Source organism: Zea mays, chromosome 5 (assembly GCF_902167145.1).
Source record: "Zea mays cultivar B73 chromosome 5, Zm-B73-REFERENCE-NAM-5.0, whole genome shotgun sequence".
NCBI lineage: Eukaryota > Viridiplantae > Streptophyta > Magnoliopsida > Poales > Poaceae > Zea > Zea mays.
The window spans coordinates 179,523,246-179,540,496 of record NC_050100.1 but is presented as its reverse complement, the minus strand read 5'-3'; the positions used below and the strand labels follow the sequence as shown (position 1 = coordinate 179,540,496).

The 17,251-nt window shown below is 44.4% G+C and overlaps 1 protein-coding gene and 1 long non-coding RNA gene across 2 annotated transcripts; one reads left to right on the top strand and one right to left on the bottom strand.

Moving 5' to 3' along the window:
* Positions 1-212: 212 nt before the first annotated feature.
* Positions 213-3,642, bottom strand: LOC109939575 (uncharacterized). Its single transcript, XR_002262057.2, has 3 exons — positions 3,073-3,642; positions 365-2,402; positions 213-302 (listed from the first exon to the last, which is right to left on the bottom strand). It is a non-coding gene; the product is annotated as an uncharacterized lncRNA (long non-coding RNA).
* A 6,127-nt stretch (positions 3,643-9,769) lies between these two features.
* Positions 9,770-15,217, top strand: LOC542016 (somatic embryogenesis receptor-like kinase 2). Its single transcript, NM_001111663.2, has 11 exons — positions 9,770-10,070; positions 11,030-11,162; positions 11,251-11,322; positions 12,142-12,285; positions 12,729-12,800; positions 12,889-12,960; positions 13,042-13,157; positions 13,250-13,378; positions 13,458-13,799; positions 13,898-14,292; positions 14,686-15,217. Exons 1-11 carry the CDS (start codon positions 9,977-9,979, stop codon positions 14,995-14,997), a joined length of 1,881 nt encoding a protein of 626 aa, NP_001105133.2. The 5' UTR covers positions 9,770-9,976; the 3' UTR covers positions 14,998-15,217.
* The last annotated feature ends 2,034 nt before the right edge of the window (positions 15,218-17,251 follow it).

The window sequence follows — 17,251 nt, the reverse complement described above, 5'->3', positions numbered from 1 at the left end:
ATATAAAGAATGTATATCATTGAGAGTAATCAAAACAAGGATGGATCCTGGTTTGTATGAAAACATCTTCTAATTTGTACAGGTTATCGGTTTTTTCCCTCTGTCTAATTGTAACTAAATCAGAAATTACCTGCAAGGTATGGCACTTGGGGAATATGTTTTATCTATGGGACCCTCCATGCGATAAACGGCTTAGTTGCTGCTGGGAGAAATTATGAGAACAATATTTGCATTCGGAAAGCATGTGAATTTTTGCTCTCAATACAACTCAAAACTGGTGGCTGGGCAGAGAGCTATCGTTCCTGCGAAAGACAGGTGAGTAACTGTTGTATTTCATTTCACATTCAGAGATTAGATGACGTACCTTGGAAGTCAGATACTTTTAGGCTCTTTATCGCAACAATGGGCAAACTGTCAACCATGTCCAAAAGCTCTTGTCCAGTCCTAGTAGCAAGATCATTCTAGAGAGAAATAGTAACGGTTTTACCACTGCAAGAAATGAAATGAGTCAATTAGGAGCAATTATTTGACTATTAGAGAATCCATAAGAAACATCACTGAATGATTGTTGGATTTCCCTAGCTAGCTTATCAGCGGAGGCCTTGATGGGCATTCCAGTGCAGTGGAAAGCAAAGGGCAAAAGAACAATGGAGCCATGTGGTATGCAGCACCAAACTCAAGCTTGGACAATGAGAAGGCATGACCCATATGCAGCCATTGATGGTTGATCGCAACAGAATTGGGTTCATGCAGGGGGATGAGAGCACGGGCACGGATTAGCTTGTGCTCTCCATTCGTAGGGCAAAGCTCCCTTATGCCATTGTGGCGCTGCGTCTCAAAGATGAACGGATCACCTGAAGAAATACAGACAGACTTACAGTTAGTGCACATAATCACAGAAAGACTTACAATTAGTGCAAGAAGGTGAACTTTTGGATTCTTGTGCCCAATTCATTTCTTCAGTGCAAACATTACTTATCTGAACTTTCTCAAGTTCACAAACTCTGACAGCATAAACACCACCCCCTTACCGATGCTTGAGTTCCAGCTAAAGATATTGAGTTCCAACTAAAGATATTGAGTTCCAACTAAATCAGGATTAGGAAGGGACGGTGGAGTTTAGGTCAGTAATGTCTTAAGGAGTAGTGTAGATAAAGATTAGTTTCTCACAAGAGTCTTTTGCTATGCACGATAAACCATCAATTACCAAACCTCTTCATCTCGCAACAGTTCGCAGACAACCAAAGAATAACAATTTAGTAATTCTATCTGCAAGTACAAACGGGTATAGCTACTAATGCACAACCGACAACTACTAATGCAACAACAGATATATTTTGCTGCTAGTTTTTTAACGAAAGAAACTATGCACAATCTGAAAGTCTCTTTTTTCAGTTTGTATGCACTTTAAAGAAAGAAATATTTTAAATGTTCCCTGTCAGATTGTAAATTACATACACAACTTTACTTTCTCGTTTCCCATTATTCAAAGGTATATATATACATAGCTGACCTTCATTTTAAAATTCTTGATGTTGCAGGTTTCTTCGATACTTCGAATGATCACAAATCTCTTCTGAGCTATACCCAAATTTTCAAATCACACTGGACTTCATGTTCTTTTGAATCAGTTCCATGCTAAAAAAATAAAACAAATGAATCTATCTAGTGGTCATGTATTTACTGTAAATAAATAAATTACTACACATGCAAATAACTAACTTACAATTAAATAGTATTCATAATACTTAAATTACGAAATGTTTCTGGCGCGCGCCAACACGCGTGTAAATTGTTTTGTGTTCGGAAGGCTCCAGATGCATGTAACCGTTTTTTCTAGTTCTCTCTAAATGTAAGGAACACCTACTTCTTACGGTGACATAATCTTCAAGATTTATGTTTCATGTTGTTGTGCACAAAAGGAACCATGCAAATTAGTTTCGATCAATCAAGGACAGATAGTGACTGCTTCATATTCAGCTAGAGAAACTCGTTGGGGCTTTATGACTTCTTAGTAACACTAAGCAAGCACAGACTTAACAAAGGGCTTCATGATTTGTTAGTAATACTAAGCAAACACAAGTGAAGCAAAGGGCTTGACATAGGAGGTATTTGAAAAGGTAAAAAAGGAAGTCGTAAGACCTCACCCGTTTTATATGAATCCATAGTTCTATGAATCTGTGGTCCTTAAGATGTCCGTTAAGCAGAGCACATTTATAGCTCATAAAAAAGTTAGTGATAATCTGAGATCGTCTCTTGTTTCCAAGAATGCAGGAGACCTGGTCCTCTTTAAAATAAGAAGAAAAAACAGATTTAGTTCTTAGTTCTTACAATGTGTAATCCACCTCGCGAAGATAATTTCAGTCTCCTCAGCAGTGCTTTTCAGTCTCCTGGACACCAGTCTTCACGGTAGCAGCAAGTGCAGCACACAACAGGGAAACATAATGAAGGAGAAGATCAGACAAACTTCCAGGAAAATGATACAATTTTAAAAATATAGAGGAGATGACACAGTATATCCAAAGGCTACTAAAGCGATACAATCATGAATTCACATGCATTTGCAGGTCGCTAACAAAATGATAACTCAAATTAATTCATCTAGCAGCTTGACAACAAGTTTTATGAGTATAGCAAGGAAAGGCAAGTTATTTACCATCACTTCTTTACAACATTTGGCAAACAGACAGCAAGCACTGTATAACGGTGGACCTTGCAGCCCAAACTGCATCACCATACTTGCAGCCAATAGTTGCATAGGGACAAGATGTGTAGATAAAACACGAAGCGAGAAGCTAGATAAATCTTATGCCCTGTTTGGTACCCAAGAATATATAAGCACCCATCTTTCCTCTAACAACATCGATTTGTATTACGAAGGAACGCAGCGAAGCACTCGGATCTAACAAGTTATGACCGACTTCGTTGGCGCTGCTAGAATCTGATCGGCTGCATAGGATAGTTGGGGCATCAGTTTGCATGTCACGATCACCAACACACAAGCAGCCATGCGACTGACTCTTCAAGACAAATAGAGAAATGGTAGGGGCGAGATACATGTATAGGATATACCTTGTTGGCTGTCATTGTGGCTGACGAGGGAGTGGAGGAGCACTGTGACCCACGAGGCAACGACGAGGGAGACAATAGCAGCATAATGCGTCTTCAGGTAGCGTCTTCAGGTAGTGCGCAGGTCGAGCGAGCGCACCACGGTGCCGAGCTCCTCGGCAGAGATGAACCCAGATCTGAGGGACAGGGGCTTGCCTGGAGATGAGAGGAGGGGCGACGTGTGCCGGAACGCGACCACCGCCGTGTACAGGGCGCGGCGTGGGCGGAGGCCGGGGACGACGATGCGGCGGCATGGTGGAGTGAGGGCGTAGGGTTTGGAGGCGGTGCCACACGGCGAGCGTGGTGGTGGTGTTCTTAGGTCACCCCTTGAGGGACAGGGGCTTGCCTGGAGATGAGAGGTGGGGCCGACTCCGCGGATGCATCCGAGGAGCAAGACGCGCTGAGCGGCAAGCGCGGATGCGACAGCGGCGCGTCGTTCCTCCTCGACGGCGGCCCAGGAGGTGTGCGCCGCGGCGACGGCACCGGGGATGCAAAGTTAGGGTGCTCGCACGGTTGGACGATCGGGTGGGGGCGGGGCGCTGCGTGGGGGTGAGAGTGCGCGCATCGGATGACTGAGAGACTCTAGAGCGTATTGGACGGTTGAGATCGTCGGAAGGCAGAACCAGCAGAGGCAGCCTACCCCTTAGAGCCTTAATAGGTAGTATAGATATATATATATATATATATACACTATTGAATAGATCAAAAGATATGTATATGTGCATACGCCTTAGAGATGAATCTTCTATGAAGAACAGTACCATCTGGTTTTCTCTAGCATTCTCTGAATAACTGGAGGTACATGGCCACACCGGAGCAAGTGAGCCGGTTAAACAAACTCGATCGACCACAGTTTTTTTTAAGTAAATGGCAGCTCTATCCTCTATCTTTTGATGGTTAAGAGAGAAAAAGGAGTTTTAAAATTAAAGGCAGCAGTTTAGGAGCCAACCACAGAAAGCACAGCAAGAACTGGCGTGCACTTTTTGTTCACTAATAATTAAGAGTTATCCTTAACAGTGACGATGCTCCTCAAATCATTTGTGGTCATTTGTGCTCTTGTTTAGTTTGTTGGTATCGCGGTACGTACTTTCAGTCCATGTACTGAATTGGTCCTTTGTGATGCTTCTACCTTGTACTAGAAGAAAAAAAAGGTGGAGCAACGGCACACAAGATTCAAATGGCAAGCCAATGGAGACTGGGCGATGGGTTGCAGCCTGCAAGATCGATACAGCCTCCATTATTCTGGCCTACAATCTGGTCGCTAGGTCTCCGACCACCCAACACACCGATACAATGGCCCAATTAGGCCCAACTAACCCCAACAATCGATCCATGGACCTCGGAGCCCGTCCCTTACGCGTAAAAAAAACGTCTTCGCCTGGACCGAATGGCTCGCAAACTCTCTCACGGCTGCAGCCGGACCCTGCCTGACATGAGACAATCACATATTTAGATCTAATTTGGTTACTTTAGTATTGAGCTTAATCCACATGTTTTAGGTGGATTGAGTGTAACGTAAACTAATTTACACCCGATCCACTTTAACGCACACGGACTAGGGTTAATATTAGAGTATCCAAACAAAGCTTTAGCGGGGTTAGGCAGGGTTTTGCTACACTCGATCTAAACTTGACCCACTGCCATTTCTACCTACCGTTGTCAAGGAGATTTCGACTCAGCTGATCCTGGCCACGATGGGTCAGGGCCTCAAATATCACCATTGCAGAGTTCCACCTTATCAGACCATGGAGAGACCCAAACTCAGATGTCTCCGATTCGAAGTTCCGCGTTACCCGACCCCCCAACCCCAGCTATGGAGGGGGGCGAAGCTCGGATGTGTCCCACCTTAGTGTTTCGCCTCGCCCGACCCCTGACCTGAAGGGTTGGATACTTCGCTCGACCACACAGGCGTGACATTCTTGGGTTCTTACTGCATGCAAGTTAGATTATGATACAACATAAGGCTTTGAATGATGGCACATGAGCAGATATGTCAGAGCACGTACGTCATCCATCACAGCATGGAGGCGGACACTAGCTTAACCACTCCGTAGATAGGAAGTCAAACAAGGACACCGAATAAACTGCTACTGGACATGACAAAGTGCAACGACATGCTCTGGGATGGCCTAGGTGTGACTACAGTATCCTGACAGAGGGAGGAGGCTTCATCTATGACGTCCCTCGACTGGTGAGAACTCCAGAGGATAAAAAACTACATGACAATGTCCGACCTTCATCCGCTTCGCCCGACCCTTAGACTCTTGTAGCGACCCCCTTCTCTCACCTTAACCTATTATAGGAAGGAAAAGGACCACAATTCAGGACACGAGCAATCATTCACATATACCGCCAAAACATCCAGTCAGCCGAACAGTCAAACCATAGAGCACTTGTAATCGCTCGCACATTCGCACATCAGTGAGTTGGGAGCTCGATCCCTCTCTCGCACGTTTGTAACCCCTACTATAAAAACGTGCAAAGTAACACGCGTATCTCAATTGGACAACTGGATATAGAGACGTTCAGTCTGAAACAATATAAATCCTTGTGTCCTCTTGTCGGTGTTTTGGGTCCGACCGCACACCCGGGGATGCCCCTCAAGGTGTTTTTAGGAGTAGGACGGTGTCGACGACTGTAGCAAAATGGTTCGTGCCAGATGCACGAGGGACAGTGGACAATATTTGCAGGTTCGGGCCGCTTAGAGACGCGTAACACCCTACGTCCTTGTGAGTATGCTTGGTGAACAAGGTTACAAGAGAGCTCTCTGAATTGAGAATGCAGAGAGTTGATTTGGGTGGCTAAGTAATAGGGTCGATCGTTCTGAAGGGGTGCCCCCTAGGCCTTATATACTCGACCGTGGGGGCAATACATGTGGATATGATAACAATGTGTAGCTAAAATATAGTGAACTGCTTGAGTTGATCTCCTTGTAGTTCTGCCGACTTATCCTCGCATGGCTCCGTTGCATGGGGGCTCCAACGCGGGAAAGTCGGATCTCTGTTGTGGTCACTCGCTCGACGTTGTGGGTCGTCCGGGTTTGCACCAATCCGGCCTCATGTCGATCTGCTTTGCTGGTTGTCTCTCCCCAGGCCCACGAAAGAATGACCTTACGATTTATTGGGCCCTTGGGCCTTTCGTGAGGTCTTTTACTCTTTTAGTGGACCCGAGGGATATCTATCCCCCACACCTCTTTGGACCATCCGCTCTGAGATGCACAAAACATGATAATTACTACTCGGTGCTTCCAAAACATAGAAAACTCCTTTCCAGCCAAGTAGCTAAATCTTGCATTGGTTTAGGTGGGGAGTAAACAAGGGAGGGGTAGTGAGGGCCACGACACCTCCTAATCAAATAGTTTTTTACTTATATATATAGCTAAAATAAAGGGGTTAGTTTACAATAAGTTAAAAAGTATTATATACTTAGCGCATAAATATGTTAATTGTTATTACTATAAAATATTATATTACATTATATTATATCTATATACATAAATTTATATTCTATTTATTGACATTACAATTATAGTTAAATATTAGTTTGGTCCTGCCTAAAGAAAAATCTTGCCTACTCCAATTATAGTGGATTACGCCTCAACAACCACTCCTCCATTTACAAAAGAAGATGAAAATCGGGGACAACCACTTCTCCATTTTCAAGAAGCCGAGCCATTAGAAGTTAAGTTCCGTGAAACTAAATTAAGTTAGTTTTTGGAACTACGGGGTGGTCCATAATGATCTAAACGATGAAAACCAAGGACAAGGTCCTCATCACCATAGAATCCTGACATGTAAGTTTCTCTCTTATGTGTTCCTTAGTGTCGAGAGAATTATGCCAGTGTTAGCATTCAACATTTTGGGAAGTGCATTTTGTGTGGAGGATACCGGGAAAGTTTGGTTTTGTATGGAACATACACCATTTGTTGACTTTAGGTAGGAGGGCACCGTAATACGATTTGAGTCTTTGTGTGTAACACACTGCCACATTAAAACAAACATATGTAGCCTAAGTGGAGAGGATGGCAGGTGAAAAGACCAGAGTACTCCTAGCACAATGAGTGCATGCCCACACTTGCACATGTTTTCGCCAAGTGTATCCACATCGGCGCCTAGCTCGGGCCTGGATACAAATGCTTTAGATATAGATGGCTGGGGTATGTAGACCATCTCCAACAGCTTACATATACCTATACTTATATTCAAACTACACTATATAAACAGTGCAATCTACAATATAAAACGATGCAAGGATGTTTTTAGTGATCATATAGGAAATCTATAATACATGTGCTACTAAATAATTGAGAAACCATATTCTAACTAAGATATTTGTGCTACTAGATGAGGCCAAGGGAGATTGGTCAATGTACATATTTTTTAAATGTGAGTGGTGTGCGATGAGCAAGACCGTGTTGTCACAATGTCCTTCACCCCTAAGTAACAAATGTGGTGTGTTGTAAATAATACCACTATCTTCCTAATATCCCATAGACAAACGACGCTTCTGAAAACGAGAAACTTGTTCAAAAATGATTGGTCCAAACGAGGAGATGATCACGAGTATTGATGGCGACGCCAACCATTTTTCCTTTGTGCTATCGCGCATCATCACATCGCAGTCACATGAAGGTGCTATTGGACTGCAGCTCTTGAAGATGACTTTTTTTGCGACACAGCTGCCATTCTCGACGAGGGCACACACGTTGACTTTTCGGTCTTCCACGGGCAAGAAATTTCCATCTTTAGAGACAAAAAAACAAAATAAAAAAAACTTCAACTACCATATACTACGATACACCTAGGATGTGATGCCTAGATCTCGGGCTCACCGGAATTCAGCGAACGTGCCTCTAAAGAATTTACCGAACACATAAGGACATGCATAATAAGTGTCTTGATGTGTGTCTTCTGTCTAGGAAGGTAAATGTAAAAAATAATCAAGACACATATCTTGATGAAGATACTGCGTCTTGGCTCTATACTCGAGACAAAAGACTAGATAATTGGTCAATTTAATTTATTTAATGTTTTGATTGGTACAATAAATATAGTAAGACACAGTTTTTGAACGCACCTACTGTATTATATTGTGATTTAGCAGCACTTTAAAATTCACGCGTACCCGCTGGTCACCGTGGTCGTTACAGGCTCGAGGCTCGGAGGAAGACCAGAGCGTGTAGAAGTGTAGACCGACCGCGGGGCGGTCCAATATTTTGACCGGTTTCGGTACGCATGGCCCATCAGAGGAACGCACACGCGACCACTACACGAGAACGGAAAGTACCGCACGTTTGAATTGTGTGTACAAGTACCCAACACGGCACGGACACCTTTTTTGTTCTCCTCTCGAGTCTCAACTCCGACCCTGCGTTTGCGGCGTCCCATTGGCTGGCGCGCTGGGAACGACAGCCGGACAGGCGGGCCCATGCCGGCGCTGGCTTTTTCTGCGCCCGCGGAGCTGTAGACCCGGCCCACGGACGGGAGCGGGCCCTCTGCCTGTTCTCCAGCTGGCCTTGTGCGGAGGCGGGGCCCACCGCGCAGTGTTCCACGGACTTGTTTGTGTGCTGGTGGTGCTGTTGCCCCTGCGTTTTCACTTTTACACGTCTCTCGGGATCCGGACCCTAACTAACCTTTGCCGCGAAACCTGCTGCACTGCACTGTAAGAGTCGTACAATATTGGGTTCTAAGTCGGCTTACATGACAATTTTACTTTTATAGAAGAGAGACATAAAAAATAGATAAAGTGACATTTTTACTTATGTGAAAAAGAGTCATCAAAAAGTAGATGGAGTGTGCTATCGTGCAAGAGCTATGTGCTACACGAGTTTCAAGACAAAAGAATGAAAGAGAAAAATACAAAAAATTCATCTCCGAGCCAACAACTTAACATGGCAAGGAGTTAGAGTAAAAAATAACCTTTATTATTAAACTTCTCTAAGCAACACAACACTACTGCCGCCTGCCAGTGTACGGTACAGCTCGGATCTCCGGTTTGCCCTTTGTTTTATTGTAATCAAACATTAGTTCAGCCCCAATAATGCTCAATCAATACTAGAACAACGGGGCCCTTCGCCTCTTTTTACCCTCACCGTTAGAAATCCAATCACGAGAAGAGGACGGGCCATCATCGTGAGCCGGTGTGTCCGTTCCACGGACGGATCAAAGCAAACGTGATGATTTTCCCAATCGATGCAGTGGTGGAGAGCTGTACGAATCGACACCATCACTCGAGAATGACGAGACCGGGCGTACCGAGGACCGCGTCCACGAGATCCCCAGCGGCCAGCGCCCGCACGCCGCCATGTCAGCAGATGCCCGCCGCGGCGGGGCCAGCACGTCCCCCCTGCTCCCCTCCCTCCTCCTCCCCACTACACTACTTCCATCAAGTCACCCACCCCACTCCCCCCGAGACCGAGAGCACGCCGCCTGCGCCCGCAACCGGGTAGCACTCTCACTTCCACGTGGGCCGGAGAGATCACTGGTCCCGCACGTCGGTGACGTCCTGCGGTGGGGCGCCCCTTCTTCCGCGAGCGTAGGGCGACGGTCCCACCGCGGAGTAGAAGAACAATTTAGGTCGCGACATACACACATATACACACGCGCACAGGCACAGCCGGACTCGGTTTCGACTTTCGAGCTACAGAGAATTCGTCCCGGAAAAGAAAAAAAAATCACCCTTCCATCCGCCAGAGAGAGAGAGAGAGGAGTGGGAGGACCGGAGGAGGAGTTCAGGAGGGAGAGGTCGGCGGCGGCGCGGCAGATCGGGTAGCACCGTGCAGCTCGGGCCTTAGGCGCACCAGCGGTGGGGGGATCCGCGCGCCCATGCGCCGGTGAGGTGGTGGGGCCCGCTTGGCGCTCGAGTTGGAATGGCGGCGTCGGCGTCGGCTGGGAGGTGGTGGGCGGTGGTCCTTGCGGTCGCGGTGCTGCTCGGGCCGGGACGGGTCGTCGCCAACACCGAGGGTGAGTCCTGCCTGTTCTCATACGCACTAGTAACCGACTCCTAGTAACCCATGCGTTCCCCGGTTCGGATTTGTCCCTAGTTTGAAATCTGTACGGCTGAGATGGAGCATACGAGCTTGATTCTTTTACTTGCTTCGGTTGATGCTCTTGTACTAAGTATATTGCCTGGTCCTCTAGCTCTTGCTTCCGGTTGCGGTGATGTATTTGGGGGATATTTGCTGTTTGTGCATATAGCATATACGTTTCGTTATAGCTCTGCCTGGATGGGTCAGAGGAACGAGCAAGCCGCGTTCCGTTGATCTCGAGGAAACCGTAGACTTTTTGTTCGGCGGATGCAGTTCTTTCGTTATGCCTTATACTTTTCTCGTTTGGGCGTTCAGTCCATCGTTAGGTCTACTTCCAATAGAGATGCAGATACAGACCACCGCGCTTGGCCTAGTTTGTTTGTATAAAAAGAGGAATTGCTAATACCGTCCTCCAGAATCAAGGTGTTCATATGGATTGCAAATGTTGACTTTGAGGTGCGATTGTTTGACCGGCTCTTTCAGCTGGTGAAAAAAAAAAGTTTTGCTAGTTCTGCGATCGGGATGTTATTGAGCATCTCTCTCTCTCTCTCTCTCTCTCTCTCTCTCTCTCTCCACAGATGGTAATTGAACAGTGTAATTTTGAAGGATGTGTCCCCATGGTGTACCATGAATAGAAGAACGTCGGACACTGTTGTACTAACAATGGATGGGGCCAACAGTTATAAATACTAATCCCTGTTTTTGGAACTTCCTGACTAATGGTTTCTTACCTTACTTGTTTTGGAAATCTCAATCACAATGTTTTTTCCCTAGTCAGCCATTCCTTTTCTAAATATTTTGCATACAAGCTCATCACCGATAAAAGTTCTTATCTGTTTGTTCATCTTAACTGGGAATATACTTGCTGCTGATAATGTTACCTTTTGTCCACAGGTGATGCCCTGTACAGCCTGCGTCAGAGCTTGAAAGATGCTAACAATGTCTTGCAGAGTTGGGATCCCACTCTTGTTAATCCATGTACATGGTTCCATGTTACGTGTAACAACGATAACAGTGTTATCAGAGTGTAAGTTGATGAAAAAAGCTCTCATATATTCGTATCAAAAGTGTTAATGATGTTCTCCTACTGGTTCTAAGTGTACCCCCTTTCACAGTGACCTTGGAAATGCACAATTATCTGGCGTTCTAGTGCCACAACTTGGCCAGCTGAAAAATCTCCAATATTTGTAAGTTCTGCATGCGTTGATTTTTTCCGACAGTTTTAAGATGTGGGTTTTCTGCCTCTTGTGTGCACCTTCAGAACAATTATTTTAAGAGAAGTGCTCCAGTAACCCCTTCTAAAAAATAGAACCAATCATAAAGTACTCTTAATTGATTGATTTGTCGTGTCCAATTCTTCATGTTCTCTTCTTAGTGGTGGGGGCATGCTGGCTTGATCTGTGGATCAGACATGGCTGATAACCACGCTAATTTAATTTGAACTGGAGCACTGAAATTTGTTGTCCTGGGAGGACAGTTTGTGGGCATTCTGACACTACCAGCAGGCGACGCTGAATGGCGGACAAAATGCATACTTCTGTTCACCTTTTGCCTATACGGATTTCATTCCTAGACTTACTTTTATTTGTCCACCTGGTGCTCATTTGAGCTTGTTGCAATCTGCGTCTGTGACATTAGAATGTGTGCACTAGAAGCTCTGCCACCAGCATACATCTGCACTCACCGAAAGTGGCAACTTGTTTTCAGTGTGCGTGTTGGGGGTGGGGGGAGCAGCCTTGGAGGTATTATTTAGTTTACTTAATTAAGGTGCTTCAGGATCCATGCTAATTATTGAGTACTGAAGTGCTTCTCTTGTTTTAAATGTGAATTATATGTACTCTGCTTCAAAAACAAATTATCCATTTAGAAGTTAGTGGATCTAAAAAAAGTCTTTTCCTTTACGTTTTATGTGTAACTCTGCTTGTTAATTGTTGCATACATTTCTTCATTTTGTAATGGTCCTTTTACATATGAGAATTTATTTATATTTCTTTTTTTTGTAATAGGGAGCTTTACAGCAACAACATAAGTGGGACAATACCCCCTGAACTGGGGAACCTGACTAACCTGGTCAGTTTGGATCTGTATATGAACAACTTCTCTGGCAATATCCCTGACAGCCTGGGGAATCTAGTGAAGCTGCGTTTCCTGTAAGATTTATTTTGTTTCCAATTACTAGCACCCTCAGATGTTGTTTTACTAGGGGTTGTTTAATGTTTAGACACTTTTCAGTTTTTTTTTTTATTTACTTCTGATCTTTTTGTCAAGAATGGCCTGTGTATTTTGTACCCAAGAAAACAAGAGGAACTTGTGATGCTGCATCTGTTAATTTCTGTGACACATTATTATTTGATTAAATTTGTCGTTTTCCTTTTTTGATAGATGGAGTTGGGTGTTTGTTTCTCTTACTTTTTCCATGCTTATTATATATTTATGGCTGGTGTATCATTGAATCGTATTTTATCAGCAAAACTCATGCTGTTTGTTGAAAAAGAAAATTGTTGACATTTTATTTTTGTCAGTGTCGTCTGTGCTCTTACATTTTGGTAAAGTCACAAATATTTATTTGTTCTCTGCCTATTTGCAAGGATAGACGTCTTAACAACAATAGCTTGGTTGGTCCGATTCCCGTATCCTTGACCAATATCTCCACTCTCCAAGTACTGTAAGTAGCATGCACACTACTACTGTTTTCTTGATGTTTGTTATGTGTTGAATGAATATATAATATAATACTTACCATTAAAATGCAGGGATCTCTCGAACAACAACCTCTCAGGACAAGTCCCATCGACTGGCTCCTTTTCACTCTTCACCCCTATAAGGTCTTTTATTTGGACAATTCACTAATCTTGGCCTAAACTGTATCATCAGTGTGCATCATAAATATTACCTGTTTGTTACAGTTTTGCCAACAATCCAAATCTTTGTGGCCCTGGTACTTCGAAGCCCTGCCCTGGGGCTCCTCCCTTTTCCCCACCTCCTCCATTCAATCCTCCATCTCCCCCAACTCAATCTACTGGTAGGTTTTGAATCTACTTTTATTTTCATTAATACACTAAAACTTTAGCATTTTGGATGACACGTACTTCCTGGATTTATGTCTACTATTAGGTGCTTCTAGCACTGGAGCAATAGCTGGAGGTGTTGCTGCTGGTGCAGCATTGGTGTTTGCTGTTCCTGCAATTGCATTTGCAATGTGGCGCCGTCGTAAACCTGAAGAGCATTTCTTCGATGTTCCTGGTCTGTATCATATGGTGTACTTTGTTTTTTGTTAACCCATATTGCCTGTTTGTTCATCTGCTGGCCCATTTTGCTTCAGCCGAGGAGGATCCAGAAGTCCATCTTGGTCAGCTCAAAAAGTTTTCATTGCGGGAGCTTCAAGTTGCAACTGATAATTTCAGTAACAAGAACATTTTAGGAAGAGGCGGTTTTGGAAAAGTGTACAAAGGAAGGCTTGCTGATGGCTCATTGGTAGCAGTGAAAAGACTAAAAGAGGAGCGTACACCTGGTGGTGAGCTTCAGTTCCAAACAGAGGTTGAGATGATTAGCATGGCGGTGCACAAGAACCTTCTCCGACTTCGTGGTTTCTGCATGACACCTACTGAAAGGTTGTTAGTCTACCCATACATGGCTAACGGGAGTGTGGCATCACGTTTACGAGGTACTTTGTTCTTTATTCTAAAAATACTGATTCCATAGCCCCAACTAAACAAGCAGAATATTAGCTTCCTGTTCTCATTAATATTTCTGATTCCATAGAGCGGCAGCCATCTGAGCCACCTCTTAGCTGGGAACCAAGAAGACGGATTGCACTGGGATCTGCAAGAGGACTTTCTTACTTGCATGATCACTGCGATCCCAAAATCATCCATCGGGATGTCAAAGCTGCAAATATTCTTTTGGATGAGGACTTCGAGGCAGTTGTGGGTGATTTCGGGCTTGCCAAGCTTATGGACTACAAGGATACCCATGTCACAACAGCTGTTCGTGGAACAATTGGGCACATTGCTCCCGAGTACCTATCTACCGGCAAGTCTTCTGAGAAGACTGATGTTTTTGGCTATGGGATCATGCTTCTGGAGCTTATTACTGGCCAGAGGGCATTTGATCTAGCTCGTCTTGCAAATGATGACGATGTTATGCTTCTTGACTGGGTAAGTAAATTTTCTTCTCAATACAAGTGTCACACACAGTATTACCGTGTGACAGATTATATTTTTTTCTTTCATACTTTTTGCTGTCTATGGGCTATATTTTATTAATTTTCTTTCTTAAAGATTGGTGCCAAAGCTAATCCTGTAATCATGAAGTGCCCTTGATCCATTTTCTTAATTAGAGAGCACGCACTGGCAAGTTACAAGCTGGGTAGTTCACCCTCCAGGGGACATGCATCATGCCTTGAATATGCTAATGCACAATCAGTCGACCTACCATGTGCCTGCTGCATTATAAGAACATGTTCAACCATCAGAACAATGGAACGGGTAGATTGCTGATGAGAAAAACAAGCTGGCATAAATGAATAATTCGCAATTGGCATCTTGCAGGTGAAAGGACTGTTGAAGGAGAAGAAGGTGGAGATGCTGGTGGACCCAGATCTGCAGAAAGCCTACGAGGAGGTCGAGGTGGAGAGCCTTATTCAGGTGGCACTCCTCTGCACGCAGGGCTCCCCCCTGGACCGTCCAAAGATGTCGGAGGTGGTGAGGATGCTCGAAGGTGACGGGCTGGCAGAGCGTTGGGACGAATGGCAGAAAGTAGAGGTGGTGAGGCAGGAGGCTGAGTCGGCACCGCTCCGCAATGACTGGATCGTCGATTCCACGTACAACCTTCGTGCCGTGGAGCTGTCCGGCCCAAGGTAGCCACTCCACGACTCCGATGAAAGAAAACACTGAATTGGCCAAGATTCAGTCTAATTGCTGCTTGTGTATATGAAAGGTAGCTTTTGGAATTGTTAGCGACAATTTGAAAGGATCGATCTTTTTTTTTTGGATTCCTCGCTAGCTCAGATGTTGGTTACGCTGAGGTTGTGTTAAGGTGAAAATTCGTATATCTAAGGGTGAATTTCTAAAGCATTCTTGCAATAGTCCAGCAGCGAATGTAGCAGCTATTGTACTACGTGGTATGCAGAACCGTGTTACGTTTTGCCATAGCTTAGTTCTGGTTCAGCTTTCTAAGCCACGGTCAAAAGTTTGGAATCTTACTTAGGGCTAGCTTAGAAACTCAAATCTCCTTTCCTTCTCAACCATCTCCAATCCTAGAGAGAATTTGAGGATTTGATATTTCAAACTAGCCCTAAAGTGGTATAGGAGGTGGATAGATTTTTAAAATCTACATAGTCTAGTGCAATATAAAATCTTTTATTACCCATTTTTTCTAAAATACTATTTATATGTCCCCGCATATGAGATTGAATTGTTTTATTTTCTATTTGGAGGTCTTTCACCTGACTTGTCGCATTACTCTTACCTGACGACACCTCTCAAGAGTGGCCAAGGTTGCCATCATCTACCAGCGATATGGCTCAATAGTCCCTAAACCATCGCATCTATTCCCCATCGACCATTTAGCGCTGCTCATCGACTCATCATCAAACATTCATGCCGCCTGTGTTCCATCCGATGTTGCCCTCTTCAACATCTTCCTAGCTCCACATTGAGGTTTGACGATGATGCAACACCTATGCTTTAGCTGCTATCGCCATGCGGCACTGCTCATGTAGGACGCTATGCACGCGCTAGAGTGACTACAGCCACAATGCTTGAGCCTAATGCTGCAGTCATAGGGCCCTTGTGGCACGTCATACCGTCCCCTCATTAGTGATGATCTGCTGTGTTAGGTTGCCACACCGTTATACTCTTAAAGAATCTATAGTAGACGATTGTTTTAACCAGACAACTTTTACTTTTCCTACATCTGTCAATTCATAACACTTACTCATAGCTTACAATTAGAATCAGTTTTTCAGGAATCTACGGCCGAACCAAACAGATCATTAGTATGTGTTTTTTTTTGCATCTTGAAAAATCTATTTACATTTTCATTGCGTAAAATTACAATAGTACAATGGATACTCGTTGAATCGACGATACATAACTAAATGTGAGGCTGATATGTACCAAGTGTCTGGCTTACGTGTTAGACTCCATTTACAGTAGTCCAGGATGGGAAGTGAGATGAGTGTTTACTCTCTGTTTTCTGGGACACCGTTTTTAGAATATGCAATTTCTCAAATGATAAGGTGGACAAGAAGGCCACTACACTATTCTTAATGAAGAAAATAAAAGGATAAGATAGTGGCCATCGAGGCAGATAAGCAAGCCAACAAAAGTTGAACCAAGCCTTTTTGGGCCTCTAGGAATTCGGTGACAAAATTGGAATGCATATCATATGGCACATCATGTTGGTTCAAACCATTGCCAAGTAGGTTAGTAAAGATTATGAAGACAAAATTCCCTTCCCATGTTAGGTAACTAAATTCAAATTCATGCAATGTCAATTAGCATCTGTTTTCTCACACTAGGGTTTGTGGATCAAGGCGTAGTCCTCCGCTTACTCGTGTAGGGTTGGAGTACACTGGGATAGGCTTTGGTTCAAACCTAACAAGTACCTCTGCCGAAAAGTAGTATATAAACAGTACGGGAGCTCAATGACATTGATCAGAAAATAAGAGTGAAAATGGTGAGGATTGCTGTCCATTTTGAGATTTTCACTTTATTAAAAAAAAAGAAAGCCAGACGGGTGGGCCGCTACAAGGCCTGGTGGCCGAGCAGCCCACCAGGGAGGCACGTTCCTAGGGTTGGGAAATGCCAGGGCACTTGTGTGCCGCTCGCGCAGACCCTGGGTAGAGGGAGTTGGGAGCTGAGCGGCGGCGGCTGGTTGAACGGCTCCGAGTCCTTCGGCGAAAGCTTCCAGCGCTGATGCTCATCCGTTTGCCTCCTCCCCTACTCGGCTCCATAAAAGGCATGTGCGGTAAATCCCCTGGGCTTCACCCTAGAAACGTGAGGTTCTCTGTTCTCTCTTTCTTCCACCGTTTCAGTCACAATTTTGGATTGATTATATCGTTCCTGGTGTTCTTGTGTTGAGCGAGCCATTGGTGATTGGAAGTGGGAGAAA

Bases quoted from the DNA above. Each gene is read 5' to 3' on its own strand.
- LOC542016 (NM_001111663.2), top strand. From the start codon at position 9,977: ATGGCGGCGTCGGCGTCGGCTGGGAGGTGGTGGGCGGTGGTCCTTGCG. The intron at 11,323-12,141 runs GTAAGTTCTGCA...TTTTTGTAATAG, and splicing joins CTGAAAAATCTCCAATATTT to GGAGCTTTACAGCAACAACA. The intron at 13,379-13,457 runs GTCTGTATCATA...ATTTTGCTTCAG, and splicing joins GCATTTCTTCGATGTTCCTG to CCGAGGAGGATCCAGAAGTC.